General features: G+C 55.0%; 1 protein-coding gene across 5 annotated transcripts in view; it reads left to right on the top strand.

Annotated features, from left to right (window-relative positions):
* Positions 1 to 23506, top strand: part of Mybpc2 (myosin binding protein C2) — a 31625-nt gene that overhangs the window by 3249 nt on the left and 4870 nt on the right. For 2 of the 5 annotated variants that reach the window (XM_037200352.1, XM_037200347.1), the window contains exons 6-27: positions 513 to 575; positions 5397 to 5474; positions 5930 to 6016; positions 6251 to 6399; positions 6683 to 6800; positions 8187 to 8235; positions 8361 to 8420; positions 12479 to 12672; positions 12984 to 13116; positions 13233 to 13357; positions 13447 to 13552; positions 14470 to 14642; positions 15755 to 15920; positions 17042 to 17148; positions 17492 to 17521; positions 17646 to 17785; positions 19187 to 19346; positions 19441 to 19545; positions 20339 to 20527; positions 21130 to 21264; positions 22324 to 22491; positions 22621 to 22709. In XM_037200352.1, the coding sequence (XP_037056247.1) occupies positions 513 to 575; positions 5397 to 5474; positions 5930 to 6016; positions 6251 to 6399; positions 6683 to 6800; positions 8187 to 8235; positions 8361 to 8420; positions 12479 to 12672; positions 12984 to 13116; positions 13233 to 13357; positions 13447 to 13552; positions 14470 to 14642; positions 15755 to 15920; positions 17042 to 17148; positions 17492 to 17521; positions 17646 to 17785; positions 19187 to 19346; positions 19441 to 19545; positions 20339 to 20527; positions 21130 to 21264; positions 22324 to 22491; positions 22621 to 22709 (2624 nt within the window). Of the gene's footprint in view, positions 1 to 512; positions 1334 to 1369; positions 4048 to 5396; positions 5475 to 5929; positions 6017 to 6250; positions 6400 to 6682; positions 6801 to 8186; positions 8236 to 8360; positions 8421 to 12478; positions 12673 to 12983; positions 13117 to 13232; positions 13358 to 13446; positions 13553 to 14469; positions 14643 to 15754; positions 15921 to 17041; positions 17149 to 17491; positions 17522 to 17645; positions 17786 to 19186; positions 19347 to 19440; positions 19546 to 20338; positions 20528 to 21129; positions 21265 to 22323; positions 22492 to 22620; positions 22710 to 23506 lie in introns of those variants that run through there. The other 3 variants (XM_037200359.1, XM_037200354.1, XM_028858921.2) reach the window with 3 other exon arrangements.

Below are 23506 nucleotides of genomic sequence, written 5' to 3'. Positions count from 1 at the left end.
ATTTCTCTGTTGGACATCGGTTTCCCATATAGAAACCCACTATTTTATACTGCTTCATTTCCAGCCCCTTGCTGGGGTGGGGGGTTCTGGGCAAGGGGCTCTATCATCCTTCTTTTTACTTTTTTTATATATATATATATTTTATTTTTTTGAGACAGGGTTTCTCTGTGTAACATTCCTAGCTGTCCTGGACAGCTTTGTAGACAAGGCTGGCCTCGAACTCACAGAGACAGAGACCTAGCTGCCTCTGCCTCTCAAGAGCTGGGATTAAAGGTGTGCACCACCACCACCTGGCCCTCTTTTTACTTTTAAAAGACAGTTTCAACTAAGTTGCCCAGGCTGGTCTTGAACTTGTGATCCCCTTTCTCAGTCTCTGGAGTAGTTAGAATAATAGGTTCGAGCCAACTAGGTCCGACTCAACTGTGAAAAACTAAAGTGTGTCAGAGGGCTATAGATCTGGGGGTCCCTTCAACAGACTCCCCTTCTTAAAGTGGGTACCCAATTCCCTGCAGGTGCACGCAAGAAGCTGCGCCTGTACCAGTTCCTGCTGGGGCTGCTGCTGAGAGGGGACATGCGTGAGTGCGTGTGGTGGGTGGAGCCGGGCGCCGGCGTCTTCCAGTTCTCCTCCAAGCACAAGGAGCTGCTGGCCCGCCGCTGGGGCCAGCAGAAGGGCAACCGCAAGCGCATGACGTACCAGAAGCTGGCGCGCGCGCTGCGCAACTACGCCAAGACGGGCGAAATCCGCAAGGTCAAACGCAAGCTCACCTACCAGTTCGACAGCGCGCTGCTGCCAGCCACCCGGCGCGCCTGAGCACCCCGCTTTCTGCCCCTGGAGCCCCGTCTGGGGCTGCCAGGGTCCTCGGCTCTCACCAGGGCCTCCCCAGAGTCCCCTGTGCCGTATATGGGACAGGGTGGTCGTGTTTGAGGGGGGTGTCTCATGAACCACTGGTCACTGTACATGCTCCTGGAATGGCAGGTTTCTCCCTGGGGGCTCCTGGTGGTGGTTGCTGTTCCGGAATCCACATTGGTACTTCTTGCCGGAGCCGTGTGCTCACACAGTCATCGTACCAGCAGGTGGCGCTGTCTACAGCGCCCCCCCCCCCCCCCCCCCCCGTGTGTGTGTGTGTGTGTGTGTGTGTGTGTGTGTGTGTGTGTGTGTGTGTGTGTGTGGTGGGTGTCCCTGGTGTCCCTCTGTGCTGCCCTGAAGCCCTTGTCAGATCTGAGATCTAGTTATATCTTTATCTGGAGTCCTCTGAGAACCCTGTGCCATCTATGACTTTTCTCTGTGTCCACCTATGACTTTATTTGAAACAAGGTCTCACTATGTAGCTCAGAGTGGCCCCCAACTTGTGATAATCCTCCTGCCTCAGCCTCCCAAGTGCTGGGATTACAGGGGCACACCACCACACCAGGCTTGTTTCTTTTTTGAGACAAGGTTTTACTATGTGATCCAGGCTCTCCTCTCGCTTCAGCCGTCCTTGGGGACCCTCTGGGATCCATGTCTGAGATGATTTGTTGGGGAGGGTGGGGGTGGGTTGTTCGGTAAATCTTGTAGACCGGGCCCTTCTGGGGTCCTTTGACCATATGGGAAGTTCTCCAGCATCCCTAGGCTCTCAGGAGTTCACATACTGACTCTCCTGTGTGAGGTGCTCCTGGGTCATTCTGGCGCCTGGCAGTATGGGGTGTGTGGCGGAGAAGCAGGTGTGTCAAGGCGTGTTAGTTTTGAGACTGGGTCTCATGTAGCTGAGACTGGCCTTGAACTCACTATGTAGCTGGGGTGACCTTGAGCTCCTGCCTCAGCTGGAGTGCTCAGATTACTGGCGCCATCATGAGACTGTTTCTTTTCTTTTTCTCAAGTCAGTCTATCTTTGTGGCCCAGGCTGGCTTCAAACTCATAACAATCTTCCTGCCTCAGTGTCTGGGGTGCTAGGATTATGAACATGTTCCACCAAACTCCGCTTACCCCATGCCATCACTAACCAGACTTCTAACGCTGGTTACCCCCCACCCACAAAGCAGGCAAATTAAGGCCTCGCAGGTGTTTCTTCAGAGGAAAACGCGTTTTCACAGTGATCTTTCAAACTAGGCAGCTCTCCCACAGTCCAGACATCTGAATGGGAAACTTGGGACAATTGGTGACCTCTGGCCAGCTTTTCTGTGTGTAGAGGCTGGGACCAGCTCTTGTCCTAGTGTTGGCCCGAGACCCTGCCCAGTGCCTGCCTGTCCCACCCCTGTGGCTTCGTCAGCTGCCCAGTCTTTTGCCCTTCAGGTGCTGGATACAGCCAGCTGCAGGCCAAGCCAGCTCAAAATGGTTCTCATTGGGCCTCTATGGCAGAAACAGAACCCAAGGCTTCCAGCCCAGGGGGGCGGGGTCACCCAGGCTTCGGTCCCTCCGAGGAAAAGGAGGAAGAAGGCCTCCTGCAACCCTGATAAACCTGACCCATGAGCTCACCTCTGGGTGGCCAGGACAGGAAAAAAGGATCATGGAAGATTTGAATGTCCATGTGGCCAAGGCTAAGCTGGCACCTAGTAAAATTCTTTCTTCAAAAGCCAACATCATCACTCTCCATGGATAATAAATAAAATCCTAAATCAAGGTTACAGCTGGGACCCTTTATCAAACACTGCCCCCTGCCCCTCCACCGGATGGGGGGGGTACTGAGACAGAGGCAGCTACAGTAAGGAGGGGCAGATGAGGGAGGAAGGCGGAGGTACAGTGGCTGTGGGCCAGCCTGGGTCTTGAACGGTGAAATCCCTGGGCTCTTTTCCGCTCACTCCTCCATTCCAGGTTTCTAGCTTTTGTGTGTTCGTTTTTTAAAGATAGGATCGTTCTTACATTGTAGTTCAGGCCGGCCTCGAAGTCACGCCAATCCCCCTGTTTCAGCTCAGCCTCTGGAATTCCGGGATTCAAGGAGGGCCACTATGTAACTTGCCTGCTCCCTCGGGAGCGAGGTGGAAGTTTGCCGGGCAACCAAAGGCGTCACAGGGAGGCTGCCGACTAGTTGGCTTAGTGCCCCCCGAGGCGGGACGCTTCCGGCTGTTAGGGGATTTTGTCAAGTGCAGAGGAGGGAAGGGAGTAGGAAGAAAGAAAAGCGACCGGGGCAGCTTGTCTCGGCTCCCCTGGGCCCTGACCCAGTCCTTTCCTCTGCACCCTCCCGGGCCAGCCACACCTATGGTACCCCAAGCCCCTCTCTTCGTCCTTACCCCCTCCTCGGCTCTCGGGTGCTGGGAAGCAGCCGGCCGGGCAGCCCTCCAGGGCCTTCCCGGCCTCTGCACCCGGCCGGCAGCCGGCCAGGCCGCTCCCAGGGGAACCCACACCAGGACAGGGCGGGAGCGACACCGAGACCTCCTCCCCCCGGCAGGCACCCGTCCTGCCTACGCGGGGAAACCGGACTCTCTCTCCGGGCTCTGGTTTCTAGAAAACTCCTGACTCGGGCTGGCTAAGAAAGGCTTCCTGAACCTACCCCTCCCGCGCCCGGTGCACCTGAGACCCCCAGCCCTGCTTCTCGTCCTCCCCCCAGGACCTAGCCGGCCCCTCCCCACACACTCCTCTCCTTCCAGGACCCAGGGTTCCCCTCCTTCATCTCCTTCCCTTTCCCTTTTCTCCTCCCCCTTTGTCCCGGGACACAAGTGCCCTCTCTGTTTCCCCTCTCTCCCCTTCTCGTGGTCTGCTCCCTTCTCCTCCCGCACCCCCATTTCTCCAGGACCTAAGGATCTGGGCCCCTGCGCCCCCAGACCCCCCTCCTGAGGCCATGCAGGCCCCACCTTTGCACCTCCACAGACTCAGGTGTCCAAGCTCCCCCAGCCCAGCCCCCCTGGGCCCCGGCATTCTTCCAGCCCTCTCTGTCTCCTAGCTATTTCTCGCCCTTTAGAGCACTCGGGAGGAATGTGGGGCGGCCCTGCGATGCCTCCTGGGAGTCTTGAGCCTCCATAAAGGGCTCCTCCTAGGAACCCACCTGTCCCCACTAGGGCCTGGCCAGAGCTACTGCGGTCGGTCCCAGTCCTGGGAGCGGGAGGAGGTCGCCGACATGCCTGAGGCTAAACCAGGTGGCTGGCCAGAAACCTTCCTGGGGATGGGGTGGGAGATGGACAAGGGCATGTCTCTACCGTGGGAGGAGGGGGTTCTTTGCCTGTTCCTACATCGAGGGAGAGTGTGGGTTCCTTCCCTGCTTGGGGGAGATGGGCCCCTGCTCTGTGCACAGATGGATTACTTCCTAGTGCAGGGTGGTGGGGTCTCATGTCTGTGTAGGGTCAGGAGTCACCCTCCCTCTTCCGGGACTGGGAGACCCATCCTGGGTAGAAATCTCAGCTGTCTAATTGTAAATCGGGCTTGGTTTTCTCCCCCCCCCCGCCCCCCCCAGCCCTATAGGCTGGTATCAAACTCATTCTGCAGCCCAGGCTGGCTTGGAAGTCCCAATCTTACTGCCTCAGTCTCCCAAGAACTGGGTGGCAGGCATGAGCCCCTACATCCAGCGAGGGGGCTCCTTTTCTTGGGGCTCATGGGATCTTGCTTGTGCACTGCTGGGGCTCAGCTTAAGGATAGGGTCCTCTCCAGTGGGAACCCCCTCAAGGTAGTTGAGTCTCCTCCCTGAGTGGAGATTGGGGGCTTTCTAGAACATGAGTGTTTCTAAGGACACAGTAGGACTCCATATGCATGGGATGATACTTTTCTGTGTAAAGATGAGAACCGAACCCCCTTGGTGTGAAAGTTGGGCCTCTGTGCAGGAATTATGGGTCTCTTTTCCATGGATGGAGCCTTCTTTTTCCTGCTCCGATGGGCATGGAATCCAGGGCCTCCCGCCTGCTTGGCAAGCACTTGCCCTGCCCCAGACCCCGGTATCTCTCCGTGTGTAGTTAGGCGTACTCCTTGGGGACAGGGGTAGTCTGGTGCTGGCTGGGGCTGTCTCTTTCTCTGGAAGTGGGCACTGCACACGAATCCTGGCATCACCTTCCCCAAGGTGGCTGGTCCCCTGGTGTCAGCCCAGCTAAACTGAGGTGGACACCAGCTCCCTTGCACAGACTGACCCATGGGTCAGTGACCCGCGCCACATGGGAGACTGCTGTGGTCAGCACCAGTGTCCAGTTTCCATCCCAGGGGAAGGGCTAATTATACCCCAAACCTGAAAGGTCAGGCTGGCGGCCAGAGTCTGGGGCGAGGCTACGAGGGTTGGGGGAACCTGATTCCATACTCAGGGTTAGGATCAACTTATGCCTGGAATGGGGAGATCTGTAACCCACCATCTGAGGGAGGAAGGCCTGATCTGGACCTTGTGTCTGAAGGAGAGGGTTTGAGGCCTGGACCCCCAGGTCTGAGGAAGAAGGTCTGGGTCTGGACTCTGCATTCTTGGGGAGGAGAGCACTGTATTACGCTGAAGTCTCAACGTCTCCTGTTTCAGCAGCCAAAAAGGCCCCCAAAGGAAAGGATGCGCCAAAGGAAGCCCCTGCTAAGCCGGCTCCTGAAGAACCCCCCAAAGGTGAGGTGCCCCCTGGGGCTCTGCCAGCTGTCTCCGCCTGGCCCCTCTGCACAGTGGCCCTAGTCTCTTTCCTGTAGCTGTCCCCACACAGCGACAGAGCCACAGTCCTTCCTGGCTCCCCAGCACCCCACCCAGGCTGACACTTCACTCTGAGTGATGTCTCAAGTAATTCTTGCCCAGTCCCCAAAGGCTGTGTCCACATTTCCATGTCCTTTACCTGAAAGTCCATTCAGGACCATCCTGGCCATACCCTGCTGGTCTACAGAAGGGGAAACTGAGGCCCAAGGGGCTGAGAGAGCCTAGCAAAGTTTATGCCCTCTGGATAAAATGCAAGCCACACTTCTAGTCTCTGGGTTCTGAGCAGAGGGATTCCTACTGACCCCAGAACCCTTCCCAAAGAGGGCCTCTGCTTCCCCTGGACCACTGCTGATACCCTAATCCTTTCTCTTGAGCAGAGGCCCCCCCTGAGGGCCAATCCCCGACTGCAGAGGAGCCCACAGGCCTTTTCCTGAAAAAGCCGGACTCTGTGTCAGTGGAGACTGGTGAGCACTTGAGAAGAACAGTCTAGAACCCGAGTCTGAGGGAGGAGGGTTTATTCTGAACCTCTCGATCTGAAGGAGGACTCCTGGGTCTAAGGGAGGAGAGCTGGGGAGGACTCCTGGATCAGACGGAGGAGGGCGAGGCCTGGCCCCCCCTGGATCTGAGGGAGGAGGGCTGGGTCTTGAGCGCAGGGTCCTCTCTGGAGACCTGGGTTCCTCCCTGCCTCCCTCCTCCAGGGACGGACACGGTGATTCTGGCCAAGGTGAACGGGAAGGAGCTTCCGGGCAAGCCCACCATCAAGTGGTTCAAGGGGAAGTGGCAGGAGCTGGGCAGCAAGAGCGGAGCCCGCTTCTCTTTCAAGGAATCCCACGACTCTGCCAGCAATGTGAGACCCTGGTGGGACCAGAGGTAGAGCTAGCCACCCAGCTGGTGCTCCGGAGCTCTGGCACCCCCTTGAGAGAGCCAGCGCCTGGGGCGGTGGCTGAGCTCTACAGGGTGGACGAACAGTGCAGAGGGCAGAGCCATGTGTCCCTCACCCACCTAGAGGCCCCAGGGAGCCAAGATCCCGCAAGTTGGAGGGCGAGCTGTCCCAGGCCGAGAACTCTGCTTTGGGGCCGGGTGGAGACTTGGGGACAGTGAGTCACAAGCGCCATGGCCCTGGCCCCCAGGTGTACACCGTGGAGCTCCACATTGGGAAGGTGGTCCTAGGGGACCGCGGGGATTACCGTCTAGAGGTCAAAGCCAAGGATGTCTGCGACAGCTGCCCGTTCAACGTGGATGTGGAGGGTGCGCGGGCAACGGGGGTGGGAGTGGGTGCGTGGGCGGGACGGGGGTGGGAGTGGGTGCGCGGGCGGGACGGGGGTGGGAGTGGGTGCGCGGGCGGGACGGGGGTGGAGTGGGTGCGTGGCAACGGGGGTGGGAGTGGGTGCGCGGGCAACGGGGGTGGAGTGGGTGCGCGGGCGGGACGGGGGTGGGAGTGGGTGCGCGGGCGGGACGGGGGTGGGAGTGGGTGCACGGGCAACGGGGGTGGGAGAGGGTGCGCGGGCAACGGGGGTGGGAGAGGGTGCGCCGGCGGGACGGGGGTGGGAGTGGGTGCGCGGGGAACGGGGGTGGGAGTGGGTGCGCGGACGGGGGTGGGAGAGGGTGCGTGGCAACGGGGGTGGGAGTGGGTGCGCGGGCGGGACGGGGGTGGGAGTGGGTGCGCGGGCGGGACGGGGGTGGGAGTGGGTGCGTGGCAACGGGGGTGGGAGTGGGTGCGCGGGCGGGACGGGGGTGGGAGTGGGTGCGCCGGCGGGACGGGGGTGCTGGCAGGGTGGGGGGTTCTAGACTGAGCTGCGGTGGATGCAGGTGTGGAGGTGGGGCGGTCACAGCCTCTTGGAGGAGAGGGTCTAGATTAGTAATGGGCGGCAAGGTCTTCAGGCCTTCCTTGTGTAGGAGGAGGTATGGAGTTAGGGGTACAGATGTTTATGGGGTATGCATACAAACGCTTAGGAGGCCTCCAGGTTTGTGTAAGTGTGCTGAAGGCTGGGTAGCTAGGGCCTCCCACCTCATAGAATCTGGATGTGTGGGTTCAGCATGGGGGGTATAGACTAGGCAGGTTTAGGAGCAAGCAGGAACCCCTGCAGCCTCTGGGGTCCTGCAGCTCGCAGTGTGTGGGGTTTGAAAGTGAGGGGCTGGGGCAGTTAGATTGCCCTGACCTGGGGGAGTAAGGGCCAGCTGTCCGGGAGGATGCGGCCTGGTGACCAGGGGACTCCAAAAGGCAGAGAAGTTATCCCTGGTGCATGCCTTTCACCGGGCCCTGAGGCTGAGGCAGGATGATTCATGCCAGCTCCACAGGAGCCGGGTTACACAGCGAAATCTTGTCTCAAAATCCAAAAAACCTGGGGAGGGATATGCAGGATGGTTTTTGTTCTAGGCCAGCCAGGGCTACATAGTTTGAGACTCTGTTTCAAATACCCCCCCACCCCCCACCCCCCCACCCCCCCCCACAGGAGAAAGAAAGAGAGAGACAGACAGACACAGACAGACAGAGAGGGAGCACACTGTCTAGGCCTTCAGAAAGGGTGCATTGACCCAAAAGATGGAGGAAAGGGTACCCAAAGAGGCTGCGGATTGTGAATGTCTGGGCAGGATATCCTGGTCTTTACCTTGCTTCTCTATCTCCTGACCCAGCACCCCGACAGGACTCATCTGGTCAGAGCCTTGAGAGCTTCAAGCGTTCGTGAGTGCCCCTGGGGAGAGGCGCCTCTTGGCACTGAGAATCAAGGGGGGTGGAGATGGAGGACAAGGAGTGGAGACCCTGGGACTGATACTAGTGCGGTTCACATTCCTTCATAATGATCACAGGGGTGACGGGAAGTCGGAAGAGGCGGGTGAGCTGGATTTCAGCGGCTTGTTGAAGAAGAGGTGAGCTGGCCAAGCTAGCAGAGGGGGGACAGGTGGGGTCTTGGGGGAGGGACGATGGCCAAAGTGCCAATACCTTATCAACCTCCCTGATTTTCTCCTTTTCCTCCCTCCTCCCTCCCTCCCTCCCTCCCTCCCTCCCTTCTTCCTCCCTCCCTCCTTCCCTCCCTCCCTTTTCTTTCCTTCTCTGTGTGGTGTGTGAGTGGGGAGGGGTGGGGACAGAGGTTGATTTCTGGTGTCTTCTGTCACTCTCCACTGTCTGTCTGTCTTTCTTTATTGTGTTTTGAGACAAAGTCTCACTATGTAGCTTTGGCTGGCCTTGCTTGGAGCTTGTTATGTAGACCAGCCTGGCCTCAAATTCACAGGGATCTCTCTGCCTTGACTGTTCAGTTGCTGGGATTAAAGGTGTGTGCCACTATGCCTGGCCTTTCACTTTGGTGTTTGAGATGGGGTCTCTCACTGAACTTGGAACTCAATAGGCTGGCTAGGCAAGCTAACAAGGTCCAGGGTCCCCTTCTCTCCATGCCCCACCCCCAGGACTTAACTTTTGTTATGCCTGTGGGTTTGTGTACACAAGTGCAATAGCTGTGGAAGCCGGAAGGGGGCGCTGCCCCCCCAGGGCTGGAGTTCCGTTGCTTGATGTGGGCACTGGGAACTGAATCCGGGTTCTCGGGAAAGGCTGTGTGTATACTTAACCACAGAGCGTGCCCTGCACTCCACACTGGCTGTTACAGACGTAGGTTCTCATGCAGCAAGCACTTTGCCCAGAGACATCCCTCAGCCTCCACCCCTAAGCTTTCTGTTTACCCCGTGCCGTCTCCCCCACAGCTTCATTCCTTCCCACCAGCCCATCCACCCCACCCCTGCCCACAGCATCACTCAGTCAGGCACCTGCCCAGCAAGTCCTCGACCTACTCACCCCTGAAGCCACCAGCCACGCATTCACCCTGCTCACCCAGCCTTCCAGCCTCCTACTGGTCCAGCTATGCATCCCTCCAGCCTGCCACCTACCCATCACTGGTCCCCTAGCCACAAATCCGCCCACTCATCCTCCATCCACATAGCTATCTACCTCTCCATCTTCAAACCCACCCATCCATGTTACACATCCACTCTTCCCCCACCAGCTTCCCAGTTCTCTACCCACCCATCTGCCTTTCCACTCAGACATCTGTCTGTCAATTCGCCCATCTACTCTCCACACACTCGTTCCTACACCAATCTGTCCTTCTTATATCCACCACCTCCCTGCCTGTTTATTCAATGGTACCTGCACCCCCCCTCCCCATCAGCACCCAACATCCTATCCAGACCCTTGCTCCCCCCACCCAGACAGCCAGCAGTGTCCCTTCATCTCTTCAAGCCTTCACTGACACACCCAACCCCTTAGAGCTTTCTGTTAAATTTAGCCACGTGAGTCAGGCAGCGGTGGCGCAAGCCTTTAATCCCAGCACTGGGGAGGCAGAGCCAGGAGGATGTCTGTGAGTTCGAGGCCAGCCTGGTCTACAGAGTGAGTTCCAGGACAGGCTCCAAAACTACACAGAGAAACCCTGTCTTGGAAAAAAAAAATTAGCAGTGTGAGGTTGGCATTCTGTAGGTAAAAAATAACTGGACTGGGCTGTGCGGATGTGATCAGTAAAGTTCTTACTGTGCAAATGTGAGGCCTGAGTTTCCATCCCCAGGGCCAGGGATAGCGCTGGACCTCTGGAACCCCAGCAGGGCTGAAATGGGGAGAGGTAGATTCTTGGAGTTTGCTGGCCAGCCAATCAGGGAGCTCCAGGTTCAGTGATAGAGCAACCGTGTCTCACAAAGTAAGGTGGGTCAGGGAGATGGGTCAGTGGGGAGGGTGCCTGTTACCGAGCCTGATGACCAACGCTCAGTCCTCGGAGAAACGGCTGACTCCTGAAAATTGTTCCCTAACTTCTACACACGTGCTGTGGTGTGTGAGTGCACGTGCACACACACACAATAAAGAGTTAAAAACATTGTAAGAAACGAGGTAGAAAAATGATTGAAGAAAGACTTGATAGCAACTTCTGGCTACGCACACAGATGCACACATGTGCACACATGCAGAGCGGAGTGGATAGATGGCGACAATTTACTGTTGTTCTTCAGAACACTTATTCTTTCTCATGTATCCACCGTATTATTGGTCATGTGTCCACCCTTCATGGCTCCAGTTTTCCCACTGGCAGCTCTGTTTATTGATTGATTCCTCTGTGGGTCTTTATTTACTTGTGACCCAGTGCTTGCTCAACCATTTCTGATGTCCTAGCCATGCATGCATGTACCCTGCTCTTCTCTATCCATCCTTCTGTTGATCTGTCCTCTCACCCTCTGCTCTCAATATCGATAAAGTGTTCATGTCCCAAGTTCACCCATGCATCTACTTTGTTCCTTCTTTCTTCCTTCCTGAAGATTTCTGCATGCATTCCTCCCTCCATGTGCTGCACATCTTGTGAGGTCCACTAGGGGCTGGGCTGAGATGGAGGCACAGAGAAGCCCCACTTGATCCTGGCCTGACTCCTTCAATGCCTCGGGAAGATCCAAAGACAGGGACACACATGAGGCAGTTTGGTGTGGTTGGAGGAAGTGTTGGCAAGGACCTAAGACATCAGGGCAAGAGCAGGTCACTGCCTTGGAGGACCATAGACACCTCACAGAGAAGAAATCACTGGTACTAGCGTTTGTAGGATGGAAAGGGACACAAAGGCAGGACATAGGAGGCTGGAAGCAGCACAGAGCCTGAGAGGCTGAAGAAGAGGCTGGAGTGCTAAGGACAGGGCATGAATCTGGTTTGGATGACTGGAGTGATGGTGGTGGTGGAAAGATGGGTAGGTTGGTGATTTCCAGGATGAGGAGCTGGGACTCCCTTTTGAAGGCAGTGGGGAGTCGTGGCAAAGTTTAGAACAGGGAGGGGATGGTTTCTGATATGAATGTCAGAAATGTTCTGTGGAGACCATGGGTGGAAAAGCCTAGAAAGGAAAATGACTGATAAATATTTGTTGGATAGGTGGATGGATGGGTAAGTGAATGGGCACATGGGTAGGAAGGTGAAGGGATGGATGGTTAAATGTATGGGTAGTTAAATGTATGTGTAGATGGGTAGAAAATGAAAGGATGGATAGATGGATGGATGGATGGAAGGATGGGTGGGTGGATGGATGGTGAGTGGGTAGATGGGTAGGAAAGTAAAGGGATAGATGAATAAATGAATGGATAAATGGGTAGGAAGGTGAAGGGATTAATGTTTAGTTGACTACTTGGATGGATGAATCAATGAAATTGGTGTGGAAATGGGTAGTTGGATGGATGGATGGATGGATGGATGAGTGGGGCAAGAGATAGAGAGTAGATTAAGGATGACTGTTTACCCAGTTAGATGAATGAGTGGGTAGACTGGGTGGACAGAAGGATGAATGGGGACTGGATAGATGGATGAAAGGGTAGAGAATTGAGGAAGAGAGGGAAGGGTGATTGGATGATAAATTCAATGGTGTTTATATAGTTAGACAAATGGAGGGAGATAGGAAAGGAAGGATGGATAATGAGTGAGTGTTCCGATGGATGGGCAGGATACATGGACAACTTGAAATGGACGGATGTGTGGGTAGCAGATAAATAAATGAAGAGATGGATTTGTGGAGGGGAGGTAAGGTGGGAGAAGAGATGGATGGATGATAAATGGAGAGAAGAGTGGATAATGAATAAATGGGTGGGTATTCAGGTGGATGTGTGGAATAGAAGGATAGGTGAATAAATTAGTGGGTGGATGGGTGGATGAATGTAGGGATAGGTGGGTGGGTAAATACCTGGATGGTTGGATGGACAGACAGATAGATGATGGGTAGATGGATTGATGTGTGGCCGAGGGCTGGATAATTGGGGAATGGATAGATGAGTGGCTAAAAGGAGGGAAGGAAGATGCTTGGGCAATGATCCAAGAGGGAAAGAATAAGGCTCAGAGTTACCAGGTAACTGATGAGTCACACAGAAATCTCATCATGGAGTGGTGGGGTACCTTAACCGCCTCACTACTGGTGTCCCTGCTCCTCCAGGGAAGTAGTTGAGGAGGAAAAGAAGAAGAAGAAAGATGATGATGACCTGGGCATTCCCCCAGAGATTTGGGAGCTCCTGAAAGGGGCCAAGAAGAGCGAGTATGAGAAGATTGCCTTTCAATATGGTATCACTGACCTCCGTGGCATGCTGAAGCGGCTCAAGAAGGCCAAGGTGGAGGTCAAGAAGAGTGCAGGTCAGCATTGAGCCCCGGGAGAGGGGATTGTCCTGAACTCCAACACTGGGGACATCTGTACCTTGGACCCAGCTTTTGGTCCTAATCTGACAAGTGGTGGGCCTCTCTCTCTCTCAAAGGTCTCTAAGTCCACAGAGGCCTCTGGACTTGACCTTGGAGAGACAGAGGTCTGGGAGGAAGACCTGGCTCCTCTAGAGATGAACAGGGCAACAAGGAAGTCCTCCTCTCTACCCCATGGTCTCCTGTCCTCGATGAGCATCTCCATATTCCTTGATCCTCCCTCTACCCTGTGGTCCTCTCTCCATCCCTAGCCTTCACTAAGAAGTTGGACCCAGCCTACCAAGTAGACAGGGGCAACAAGATCAAGTTGGTGGTGGAGATCAGTGATCCAGACCTTCCGCTCAAGTGGTTCAAGAATGGCCAAGAGATCAAACCAAGCAGCAAGTATGCACAGGGCAGTTGCTGCACAGAGGGAGGTCTAGAGTGAGCGCCCAGAAAAAAGTGTGGGTTTCAGCTTTCCCTTTGGGTTGTGTCTTCCATGATGGGTACTCTCACGGCAGATATGTGTTCGAGAATGTGGGGAAGAAACGAATTCTCACCATCAACAAGTGCACACTGGCGGATGACGCTGCATATGAGGTGGCAGTCAAGGACGAGAAGTGCTTCACGGAACTCTTTGTCAAAGGTGGGGCTGCCTCCATCCTGAGCCTGGAGAAGCAGCGAGGAAATGGAGTGGGCTCTGAGACTGCCGGCTTCCTCTCTCTCTCTCCACAGAGCCCCCAGTCCTGATTGTCACCCCACTGGAAGACCAGCAGGTGTTTGTGGGTGACCGAGTGGAAATGTCGGTAGAGGTGTCTGAAGAAGGCGCACAGGTCATGTGGTGAGTTGAGCTTTGGTTTCTTAGCTGAGCACAGCTGCCTTTAGGTTCTTCCCCTCAGCCCTGGTCTCTAGCACACCCAAAACTTCCTAGGAGGTTCTGATCTTTGCTCAGGAGGCACCTGAGACCCCAGTTAATCTCTTTAAATCCCCCCTTTGCTCATGACCTCCTTATTCTAGAACTGACCTCTGTTCATCCCATCTGTTTATCTTTAGGATCTTTTTCCTGATCCATCCTGTTGCACTGAATATTAATTCATTTTTCAGCCAGTCATTTGTCCTTGGAGCCATCTATGTGTCTGTTATCCGCTTGTCCATCACCCTCTTATCCATCCAGCATGTATCCATCTGCCATCTAACCAGCACCCATCCATTATCCATCACCCACCCATCATCCCTCTACACATCCATCCATCCATCACCCACCCACCATCATTCTATCTACTGTGCATCCTTCTATAATCCATTCACCTACCATCCTTTCACCCAACCATTATCAGTCCATCATCCCACTATCCATCCATCATCCCTCCACCTATCCATTATCCATCATCCTTATCACCCATCCATCCATCCACTTATCCATCCATCACCCCTCTATTCTTTTCCCTCTCTGTCCACCCATCCATCACCATCCATCTGCCCATCTATCATCAATCTATTTATCTATTCATAACTTCATTATTCATTTCTCCATCCATCCCCCAACCCCCTTTCCATCGACTCATTCAGCCATTTATCTATCATCTTTCAACCCATCATTATCAATCTGTCCTTCTATCATTCATTCACCCTCTCATCCCTTACCCCTCCATCCATTCATTCTCCGTCTAAACCAAGCACATTCCCGCCCATCCCTGGTCTATGCAACATCTGTCCTCCCACCTCATTGAGACCACTGATCTGTCTTCCTCCACCTAGGATGAAAGATGGTGTGGAGATGACACGGGAGGACTCCTACAAGGCACGCTACCGCTTCAAGAAGGACGGGAAACGGCACATCCTCATCTACTCTGATGTGACCCAGGAGGATGGGGGCCGCTATCAGGTCATAACCAACGGTGGCCAATGCGAGGCTGAACTCATTGTGGAAGGTATGGCTTCCTCTCCGAGGGTTGGAGAGAGCTGAGGCTCCAGATCGATGTGCATGTCCTCTCCCACCCCAACCTGGCCAGACTCTCCACCTTGTGCCCAGACTGGCACAACAGTCATGCTGCCTGCTGCCCTCACGTTTGTCCACTCCCGTCACCACGCGTGACACGGAATCGGGTGTGTTTTGGAAGGCATGACAGGACCCTATGAATGTCCCAGTTTACCAGCTTACTCTTATATAAAATGCCACCCCAGGAGAAAGTGGGTCAGAGAAGGGCCATAGGACTTTATGTCCCGAGAGCCTATATTTCCACAAAGAGAAAAGTAAAGCAAAACAAAACAACAATCTATGTCACTCACATCCAAATAAATACATTTTTTTTTCATATTGGCCATTAAACAAGTGTGCACTGCATTGACTCACAGGAAGAGCCTGCCAAGGTCAGTTCTCAGGTGATACTGTTGTCCAGGGGAGAGAGAGAAAAAGAAGGATGGAGAGGAGGTGACAAGCGTGAACACACACACACTCACACACACACTCACACACATACACACTCACACACACACACACACTCACACACATACACACACTCACACACACTCACACACACACTTACACACACTCTCACACATATACACACACTCACACACACACTCACACACACACACTCAGCTCAGCTCTCCTTCCCCAGGGGTTCTGTGTGTCAACACCTTCTGAGTAAAATATTGGGAAAATAAATTGCATCTTATCAGGGCATGCTAGCCAGGAACCCACTTATCTACACCCCAGCCTCTCACTGGAGAATTCTGGGCAGAGGCTCTACCACTGAGTACGCCCCCAACCCACCACAGGGCCTTTGCATATCCCCGCCTGGGAGGCTCTCAGTATTCTCTGTAGTGTCTCCCCTGCCCTTCTCAGCCCATTTCACCCCTATTCGTGGAATTTCCTTGTTCATTACTCCCCATTACAGTGAGACCTTCCATGTCCAATACGTGGTTTGGGGCTTACTCATAACTATATCCCCAGACCAGCATTCAGCACACAGTGGTGCTCACTAGTACTTGTGGCCTGATTGGAGCGATCAGCTTCCCACCCTTCTTCCTTCTTATCCAGAAAAGCAACTGGAGGTCCTGCAGGACATTGCGGACCTGACGGTGAAGGCCTCAGAGCAGGCTGTGTTCAAGTGTGAAGTGTCTGATGAGAAAGTGACGGGCAAGTGGTACAAGAACGGGGTGGAAGTCCGGCCCAGCAAGAGGATCACCATCTCCCACGTGGGCAGGTGAGGCTGAGGACACAGTGGGGTGTCGGAGTCCTTGGACTGGGTGGGTGGGACCCATGTATCAGCTATGGCTGTGTCGCAGACTCACTGGTTGAAAAGGAGGGTTGTTTTAATGAGTCTGTGGGTTGGTTGGGAGCAGGCTGATCCATCAGGTCTCACTGCAAAGGCACTGTGCAGGGAGGGGTCAACTTGGACCGTGTTTGGGACACACAGGAAAGCAAGAGGTTAGAATTCTGCAGGCAGTGTGTGAGCACCTGAGATAGTACCTGCTCATCTGCTGAACGCCTGAGAGCCATGACTCTGGTCCAGTGCCACATCCTCCTGGGTTTCTTCATGAGAGCTGTTTGTCTGTGGTTTTGTCGCTGCTGGTAGCCTTGATAATGATCGTAGCCAGTCTTGATGCTGACAGGGAACTTTCTGAGTGCCAGGTCTACCCTAGATGTTTCACAACCCTGAGATAGTGTTATCATTACCTCTGTTTATGGATGAAGAAATGGAGGCACAGAGAGGCTTGGTAGCTTGCCCAAAGCCACACAGCTAGGAAGCGGGATTTAAACTCAGGCCAGAACATCATAAAACCACAAGTAAAAATAGTGGCTGTGTAAACATGAGGACTTGAGTTCAATTCCCAGCACCCATAAAAAGCTGGGGCATGGTGGTGTGTGCCCATAATCCCAACACTGGGAGGCAGAGACAGGAGGATCCTTAGAGTTTGCTGGCTAGACAGCTTAATTGGTGGGACCCAGGTTCCAGTGAGAGGCCTGTGACAAAATGGAGGAGAAGGGCTGGACAGAAGGCACAATGGTTAAGAGCACTGGCTGCTCTCCCAGAGGACTCAGGTTCAATTCCCATCATCCACGTGGTGGCTCACAACATCTGTAAATCCAGCCCCAGGGGATCCAGTGCTCTTCTGTCCTCTGTAGCTACTGCACACACATGGTGCACACACAGACATGAAGGCGAACATGCATACGTATAAATAAATCTTAAGGAAACATGTGGATGGTGCCTGAGGAATGACATAGAGGTGGACCCCTGCCTGGGCTCCACACTCCTCAGGTTGGAGTCCCCAGAAGCACATGGGAGGACCCGACCCCACCCACCTCCTTTCTGCCTTCTAGAATCCACAAGCTGGTGATTGATGATGTCCGCCCCGAGGACGAGGGAGACTACACATTTGTGCCTGATGGCTACGCCCTGTCCCTCTCAGCCAAGCTCAACTTCCTGGGTAGAGACAGCCTTCCTTTTCTACTAGGGATGGAGAGCCCACCCTCCCAGACCTCCAGGATCCCAGAATTTCTCTCTTCAGGATTAAAATCCCTGGTTGTACAATGGAGGCCATAGCAAGGGTCTGTGGGGCCCATGAATATAGTCAGTGGGATGTTCAGGGCACGGCGCATGCTACATGAATATCCATTGGGAGTAGGGCGGCCTGGGTGTCTTTCCCTCCCCTGGGGTCCAAGACTCGGGTTTTCTTCCAGATGCTTCCCTCTGCCCCTGGATTATGAAGGAAAGATGAGGGAGGGACATGAGAATTTAGCTCTAACCATCTCAACTCCTTCTCCTTCCAGAAATCAAAGTGGAGTATGTACCCAAGCAAGGTGAGGGCCGGGTGGCCCACGACTGAGGGAGGAGGGCTGGGTCTGGACTGGGAACGTCGCTTCTCTGGGGACTCTTTGATGGTATTGGGAAGCCAGGGCCACAGTGGCTCTTTTGTGCCTGTAGAGCCCCCGAAGATCCATCTGGACTGCTCAGGGAAGACCTCAGACAACTCAATTGTGGTGGTGGCTGGAAACAAGCTGCGGCTGGATGTGGCTATCTCGGGGGAGCCGCCTCCCACTGCCACCTGGCTGAAGGGAGATGAGGTGGGTTTCTGTCCTCGTCCCCCTCCCTCTGGCTCTGGCAAGTGGCTCTCCCTGTCTGAGCTTCAGTCTCATCCCCTATGGAATGAGGACATCTTCCTTCTGTGTGGACCGCTTCTGAAGACGGCAGGCTGGACCGGTCTACACAAGGCGTGGTGGGCCCAACATTATGCTCACCTCACAATGGCTGGGACACACTGAGAGGAAGGGTCCAGAGCCCCAATATCACCTCTTCAGTGGCACCCCCACTTACCAGTGACTGGGTGTCCTCTTGCTAGGTCCTGCCACTTTGGTTTTTTTTGGTGTTTTGAGACAGGGTTTCTCTGTAGCCCTGGCTATCCTGGAACTCACTCTGCAGACCAGGCTGGCCTCCAACTCAGAGGTCCGCCTGCCTCTGCCTCCTGAGTGCTGGGATTAAAGGTGTGCGCCACCACCTCCAGGCTTTAGGTCCCATCACTTAAAGGCTCCACCTCCTTCCAGTAATAGAATGAACTGGGACAAGCCTTTAGGACATGAGTCTTTGGGTAACATTTATCCAAACTGTAGCATCACCGAGGTCCTCTCTTCTGGAACATGGACAGCATGGTTCCATGTTTATCCACCCTTCCCCGCAGCTGACCACTAAAGGTCGCAGTCCTTTGGGGGAGATGACACAAGCCACAGTTGCTTCCCAAGATGGCCAAGACTGAGATACGGGGGTCAGAGAGCAGGATCTGTGGGAATGTAAGGTCATTTTCCTTCCGTCCTGGAAGACGTGATGACTTCCAGGTGGTCTTAAGAGTAGGAGGAGGCAGGCTGGAGAGATGGCTCAGCAGTTAAGAGTCCTGGGTGCTCTTCCAGAGGTCCTGGGTACAATTCCCAGCACCCACATGGCAGCTCTCAACTGTCTGTAACTCCAATTCCAGGGGGTCTGACACCCTCACACCAATGCACATAAAAAAAAAGAAAGAGGAAGAGGAGGCTTGAGACAGAAGGGGAGTGGTTGGGATTCTAGGCAGGGGCTCTATCACTGGATTTTAATCCCCAGCACTGCACAGATCGGACATGGTGGTTCACACCACCATCTCTGTACTTGGGAGGTAGAGGCAGGGGGAACAGGAGTTCAAGATCATCTTCAGCTACAGAAGAAGTTCAATGTCAGTCTAGATTACAAGAGACCCTGTCTTAGAAGGAAAACAAGAAAGAAAAAGGAGTGTCAGGCTGTATGTATACAGATAAATTGTGACTTTTAGGAACAAGACATGTGCTTAGTGAAGGGTTGTGGGGTGCAGGAAGGACGGAGGAGGAAAGTCAGGGTGAGTCCGCTGAGTCAGGACTCACATATGTGTGGTCATGGTGAGGTCCCGAGGCAATGCCTGGTTTGGGAGAGTGATATCAGCCTGGCTGCCGGGCGGCCCTGTCCAGGTGTTCACAGCCACGGAGGGCAGGACACACATCGAGCAGAGGCCAGACTGCAGCAGCTTTGTGATTGAGAGTGCAGAACGGGCGGATGAGGGGCGCTATACCATCAAAGTCACCAACCCTGTGGGCGAGGATGTGGCCTCCATTTTCCTGCGGGTTGTGGGTAAGCAGGGGTCAAGGGGGATGATGCACGGGGTGGCTCATTGAGGCCTCTAGGGGTGCCCCTGACACTCTAACTGTCCCTCACCCCCACCCAGATGTTCCTGACCCTCCAGAGGCCGTTCGTGTCACCTCAGTTGGAGAAGACTGGGCCATTCTGGTCTGGGAGCCACCCAAGTATGATGGAGGACAGCCCGTGACTGGTTAGCATCCTCATACCAGTGTCCCCGGGACTCCCATGTTCCCTAACCTTTGATCCATTTATCACCCCTGGGTCCACAGCTTCCTTGTGGGTCTCCCCAGAGAACTAAGTTTCCATGATTTCTTCTCTTCATTCGTGTGTACATGCACATGGAGGCCAGGCCCACCTTGAGCGTCCTCCTCCATCACCCTCCACCTTATTTTTTGAGATGGAGTCTCCACTGAACCTAAAGCTCACCTATTAGGCTAGACTGGCTGGCTAGTGAGCCCAGGGAGCCTTCTGTCTCTGGCACTGAGATTCCCCAGCTTTTATGTGGGTGCTACGGATCCCAAGTCAGGCCTTCATGTTTGCACAGGCCCTAACCACTGAGCCATGCCTGTGGCCCCCACCCCGACCCCCTTTTGAGACAGGGTCTTACTGTGTCACTCTGTCTGGCCTGGGATTCACTTTGTAGCCCAGGCTGGCCTCAAACTTACAGATATCAGCTTGACCCTGCCTCCCGAGTGCTGGGATTAAAGGTGTGCGCCACCACGCCCGGCCGGATTTCCATCTTTGTTACTTTTTGACCCCATTAACCTTTCCCAGGGTTCACTGTTTCCCAGTGACCTGGAGATAAGTATAATTTTGGCTTCATAGCCTGGGGATTTCTGTGACCCTTGGCTTCCCAAGGCCACGCATGGCAGCCACCAGAAGGCTCTGTGAAGCTGAGAGTCGATCTGATGGGGGTTGCGTGATCCTTCCTATGTGGCCCTTCCTGCCCCGAATGTGACACCCTTCTGCTTGGGGAGCCACAGGGTACCTGATGGAGCGGAAGAAGAAAGGTTCTCAGCGCTGGATGAAGCTCAACTTTGAAGTCTTCACCGAGACAACCTACGAGTCCACAAAGATGATCGAGGGCGTCCTCTATGAGATGCGGGTCTTCGCCGTCAACGCCATCGGTGTCTCCCAGCCCAGCATGAATACCAAGCCCTTCATGCCCATTGGTACAATGGCCCGTCCCTCCCCACAGGCCCCTCCCACCCACCCTGCCCCACATCCATTTCCAATCCCACACCTGGCCTTTGACCACAGAGCTTGGAACTCAGTGTGTGTGTGTGTGTGTGTGTGTGTGTGTGTGTGTGTGTGTGTGTGTATGTGTGTGTGTGTGTGTATGTGTGTGTGTGTATGTGTGTGTGTGTATGTGTGTATGTGTGTGTGTGTGTGTGTGTGTGTGTGTGTGTGTGTGTCTGGAGACGAACCCAGATCTTACACAAAACTCCAGTTCCTCACTGAGAGATTCTAGACATAGGCTCTACTACTGAATCTCACTGGCAGATTCTAGTCCTAACTGGTTTGGAACTTGATATGTAGGCCGAGCTGGCCTTGAACTCACAGAGATCCTCCTGCCTCTGCCTCCCCAGTGCTGGGGTTAAAGGCGTGCGCCACCACACTGGCTTTTTGTTTTGGGTGCTGTTTTAATCTCCTTCAAGCCCTTCTTGCTCACTGACTTCTGGCTCATCACAGTGACACTAGCCTCTGACCCCTGCCCTCTCTTGCTGACCTCTGGTCCTTCACTGGCTCCTGGCCCCCCTCTGGATCCCTGCAGCCCCCACAAGTGCACCCCAGCACCTCACAGTGGAGGATGTGACGGACACCACCACCACACTCAAGTGGAGACCTCCAGACAGGATTGGCGCCGGCGGCATCGATGGCTACCTGGTGGAGTACTGCTTGGAGGGCTGTGAGTGCCACTTGGTCCTATGCTGAGCCGGGATGGGACTTGGGAGATGCACAGGGGCCGGCATAGTGCCTGGGATAGGCCGGACCCCTCAGGCCAGTGCGTCGTCCCGCCCTCCGCCACCTCCACGCAGCACTAGCTCCTTATCTTTGTTCCTCCCTTTCTTGTATTTTCCTCTACCTCCTTCCCCTCTCCTCTTCCTTGTCTTAGTATTCTTCCCTCCCAACCATCTCTGTAACTGTCATCTCCATTGTCCCCACCCCCCTCTGCTGCATGCCCCCCCCAACACACTCACACTCACGCACTTGCACATACCCACAAACATTCATGAAGCACATTGGCATGCAGCCACACACTCACACTAGTACACACGTGCTCCTTAAAGCCATGCATTTACACTCAAATATTCATTTACCCGCCCATGTACATGCACACTCGAATATGCACACACACACACACACACACACACACACACACACACACAGCCTGCCGTGGGGTTCACAGCCCTGGCTGCAGAACGTCTTCCATGCATCACTTCTCTGGCGGTCAGGACACACTGACACCATCCGGCCAGCCTTATCTGTACCCGAGCAGCGCCAGCCCTGCCTGCCTGCCTGTGACTGTGTGGCTTTGGTCTCTAGGATTCAGAACCTTCATTCTGACTTGGAACTGTGACCACCACATCAGGTCATGCGGGAAAGGGATGCTGTTGCCCCACTAGCTTCTTGGCCCCATCTCTTCCCTTTTCATTGTCCAGTTGGGCAACACCTCACCCTCCTACCCCTGGAATTTCTTGCACCATGCTGGAGCTGTGTAACTCCAAGCAGCTTCTTAACCTCCCTGGGCCTCTAGTCTCCTTGTCCTTGAAATGGGGGTCACAGCAGTGCTGAGGCTGGTCTGTGTCTCCATGTTGTGATGGGTGTGGCCCTTCATGCCGTTCTCCGGAAGGCTTGACCAGTGCTGCTGTATTCACGGAGTCCTCACAGTGCTGGGGCTGTTTCTTGGGGGGACAGTGGCGAAAACAGGGGAAGGGCCAGCTCCACATGTGACTCCTCTCTCTAGCTGAGGAATGGGTCCCGGCTAACAAGGAACCCGTGGAACGGTGTGGCTTCACTGTCAAGGATCTCCCAACCGGAGCCAGGATTCTCTTCCGGGTTGTTGGGGTCAACATTGCAGGGCGCAGTGAACCAGCCACCCTCCTTCAGCCGGTCACCATTAGGGAGATTGTGGGTGAGTGATACCCAGTCCCCGACTCAGCCCTCCTGAGGACTCAGTGTCCTTCAGTGAGGGTCCCTCGGATGGTGTCATCCCTCTCTAGTGTGGCAGCCCACCACCAACCCCCTCTGTTCACACCCTCAGAGCAACCCAAGATCCGCCTGCCCCGCCACCTGCGTCAGACCTACATCCGAAAAGTGGGGGAGGCTCTCAATCTTGTTATCCCCTTCCAGGTACTCAGCTGGGGGCAGTGTGGGTGCTGGGGTTGGGGTTATGACAGGGCCAGGCTGGGATCAGTGTGGGCGCTGGGGTTGGGGATATGGACAGGGCCAGGGCCAGGCTGGGGCAGTGTGGGTGCTGGGGCTGGGGATAGGACAGGACCAGGCTGGGGGCAGTGTGGGCACTGGGGCTGGGGACAGGGCCAGGGTCAGAGCTGGGGTCAGTGTGGGTGCTGGGGTTGGGGATAGGACAGGGCCAAGCTGGGGGCAGTGTGGGTGCTGGGGTTGGGGTTATGACAGGGCCAGGGCCAGGCTGGGGGCAGTGTGGGTGCTGGGGCTGGGGTTATGACAGGGCCAAGGTCAGAGCTGGGGTCAGTGTGGGTGCTGGGGCTGGGGATATGGACAGGGCCAGGGTCAGAGCTGGGGTCAGTGTGGGTGCTGGGGCTGGGGATATGGACAGGGCCAGGGTCAGAGCTGGGGTCAGTGTGGGTGCTGGGGCTGGGGACAGGGCCAGGCTGGGGTCAGTGTGGGTGCTGGGGCTGGGGATATGGACAGGGTCAGGCTGGGGTCAGTGTGGGTGCTGGGGTTGGGGATATGGACAGGGCCAGGGTCAGGCTGGGATCAGGGTCAGGGCCAGGGTTGGGGCTGGGGTTGGGGCTACGGACAGGATTGGAGTTGGGGTCACACTTAGGGGTGGGGCTGGTGCCAAGCCTCTGGAGAGGGTCAGGTTCAGGGCCAGTACATTGTTTGTGCTAAAGTCATTGTTTGTGCTGGGGTCAAGGTGGACTTCAGAGGGAGGGTTGGGATCAAAG

This window comes from Peromyscus leucopus, chromosome 1 (genome assembly GCF_004664715.2).
Source record: "Peromyscus leucopus breed LL Stock chromosome 1, UCI_PerLeu_2.1, whole genome shotgun sequence".
NCBI lineage: Eukaryota > Metazoa > Chordata > Mammalia > Rodentia > Cricetidae > Peromyscus > Peromyscus leucopus.
Note: the sequence above shows the minus strand (reverse complement) of the source record. Positions and strands in the feature narration are given on the sequence as shown.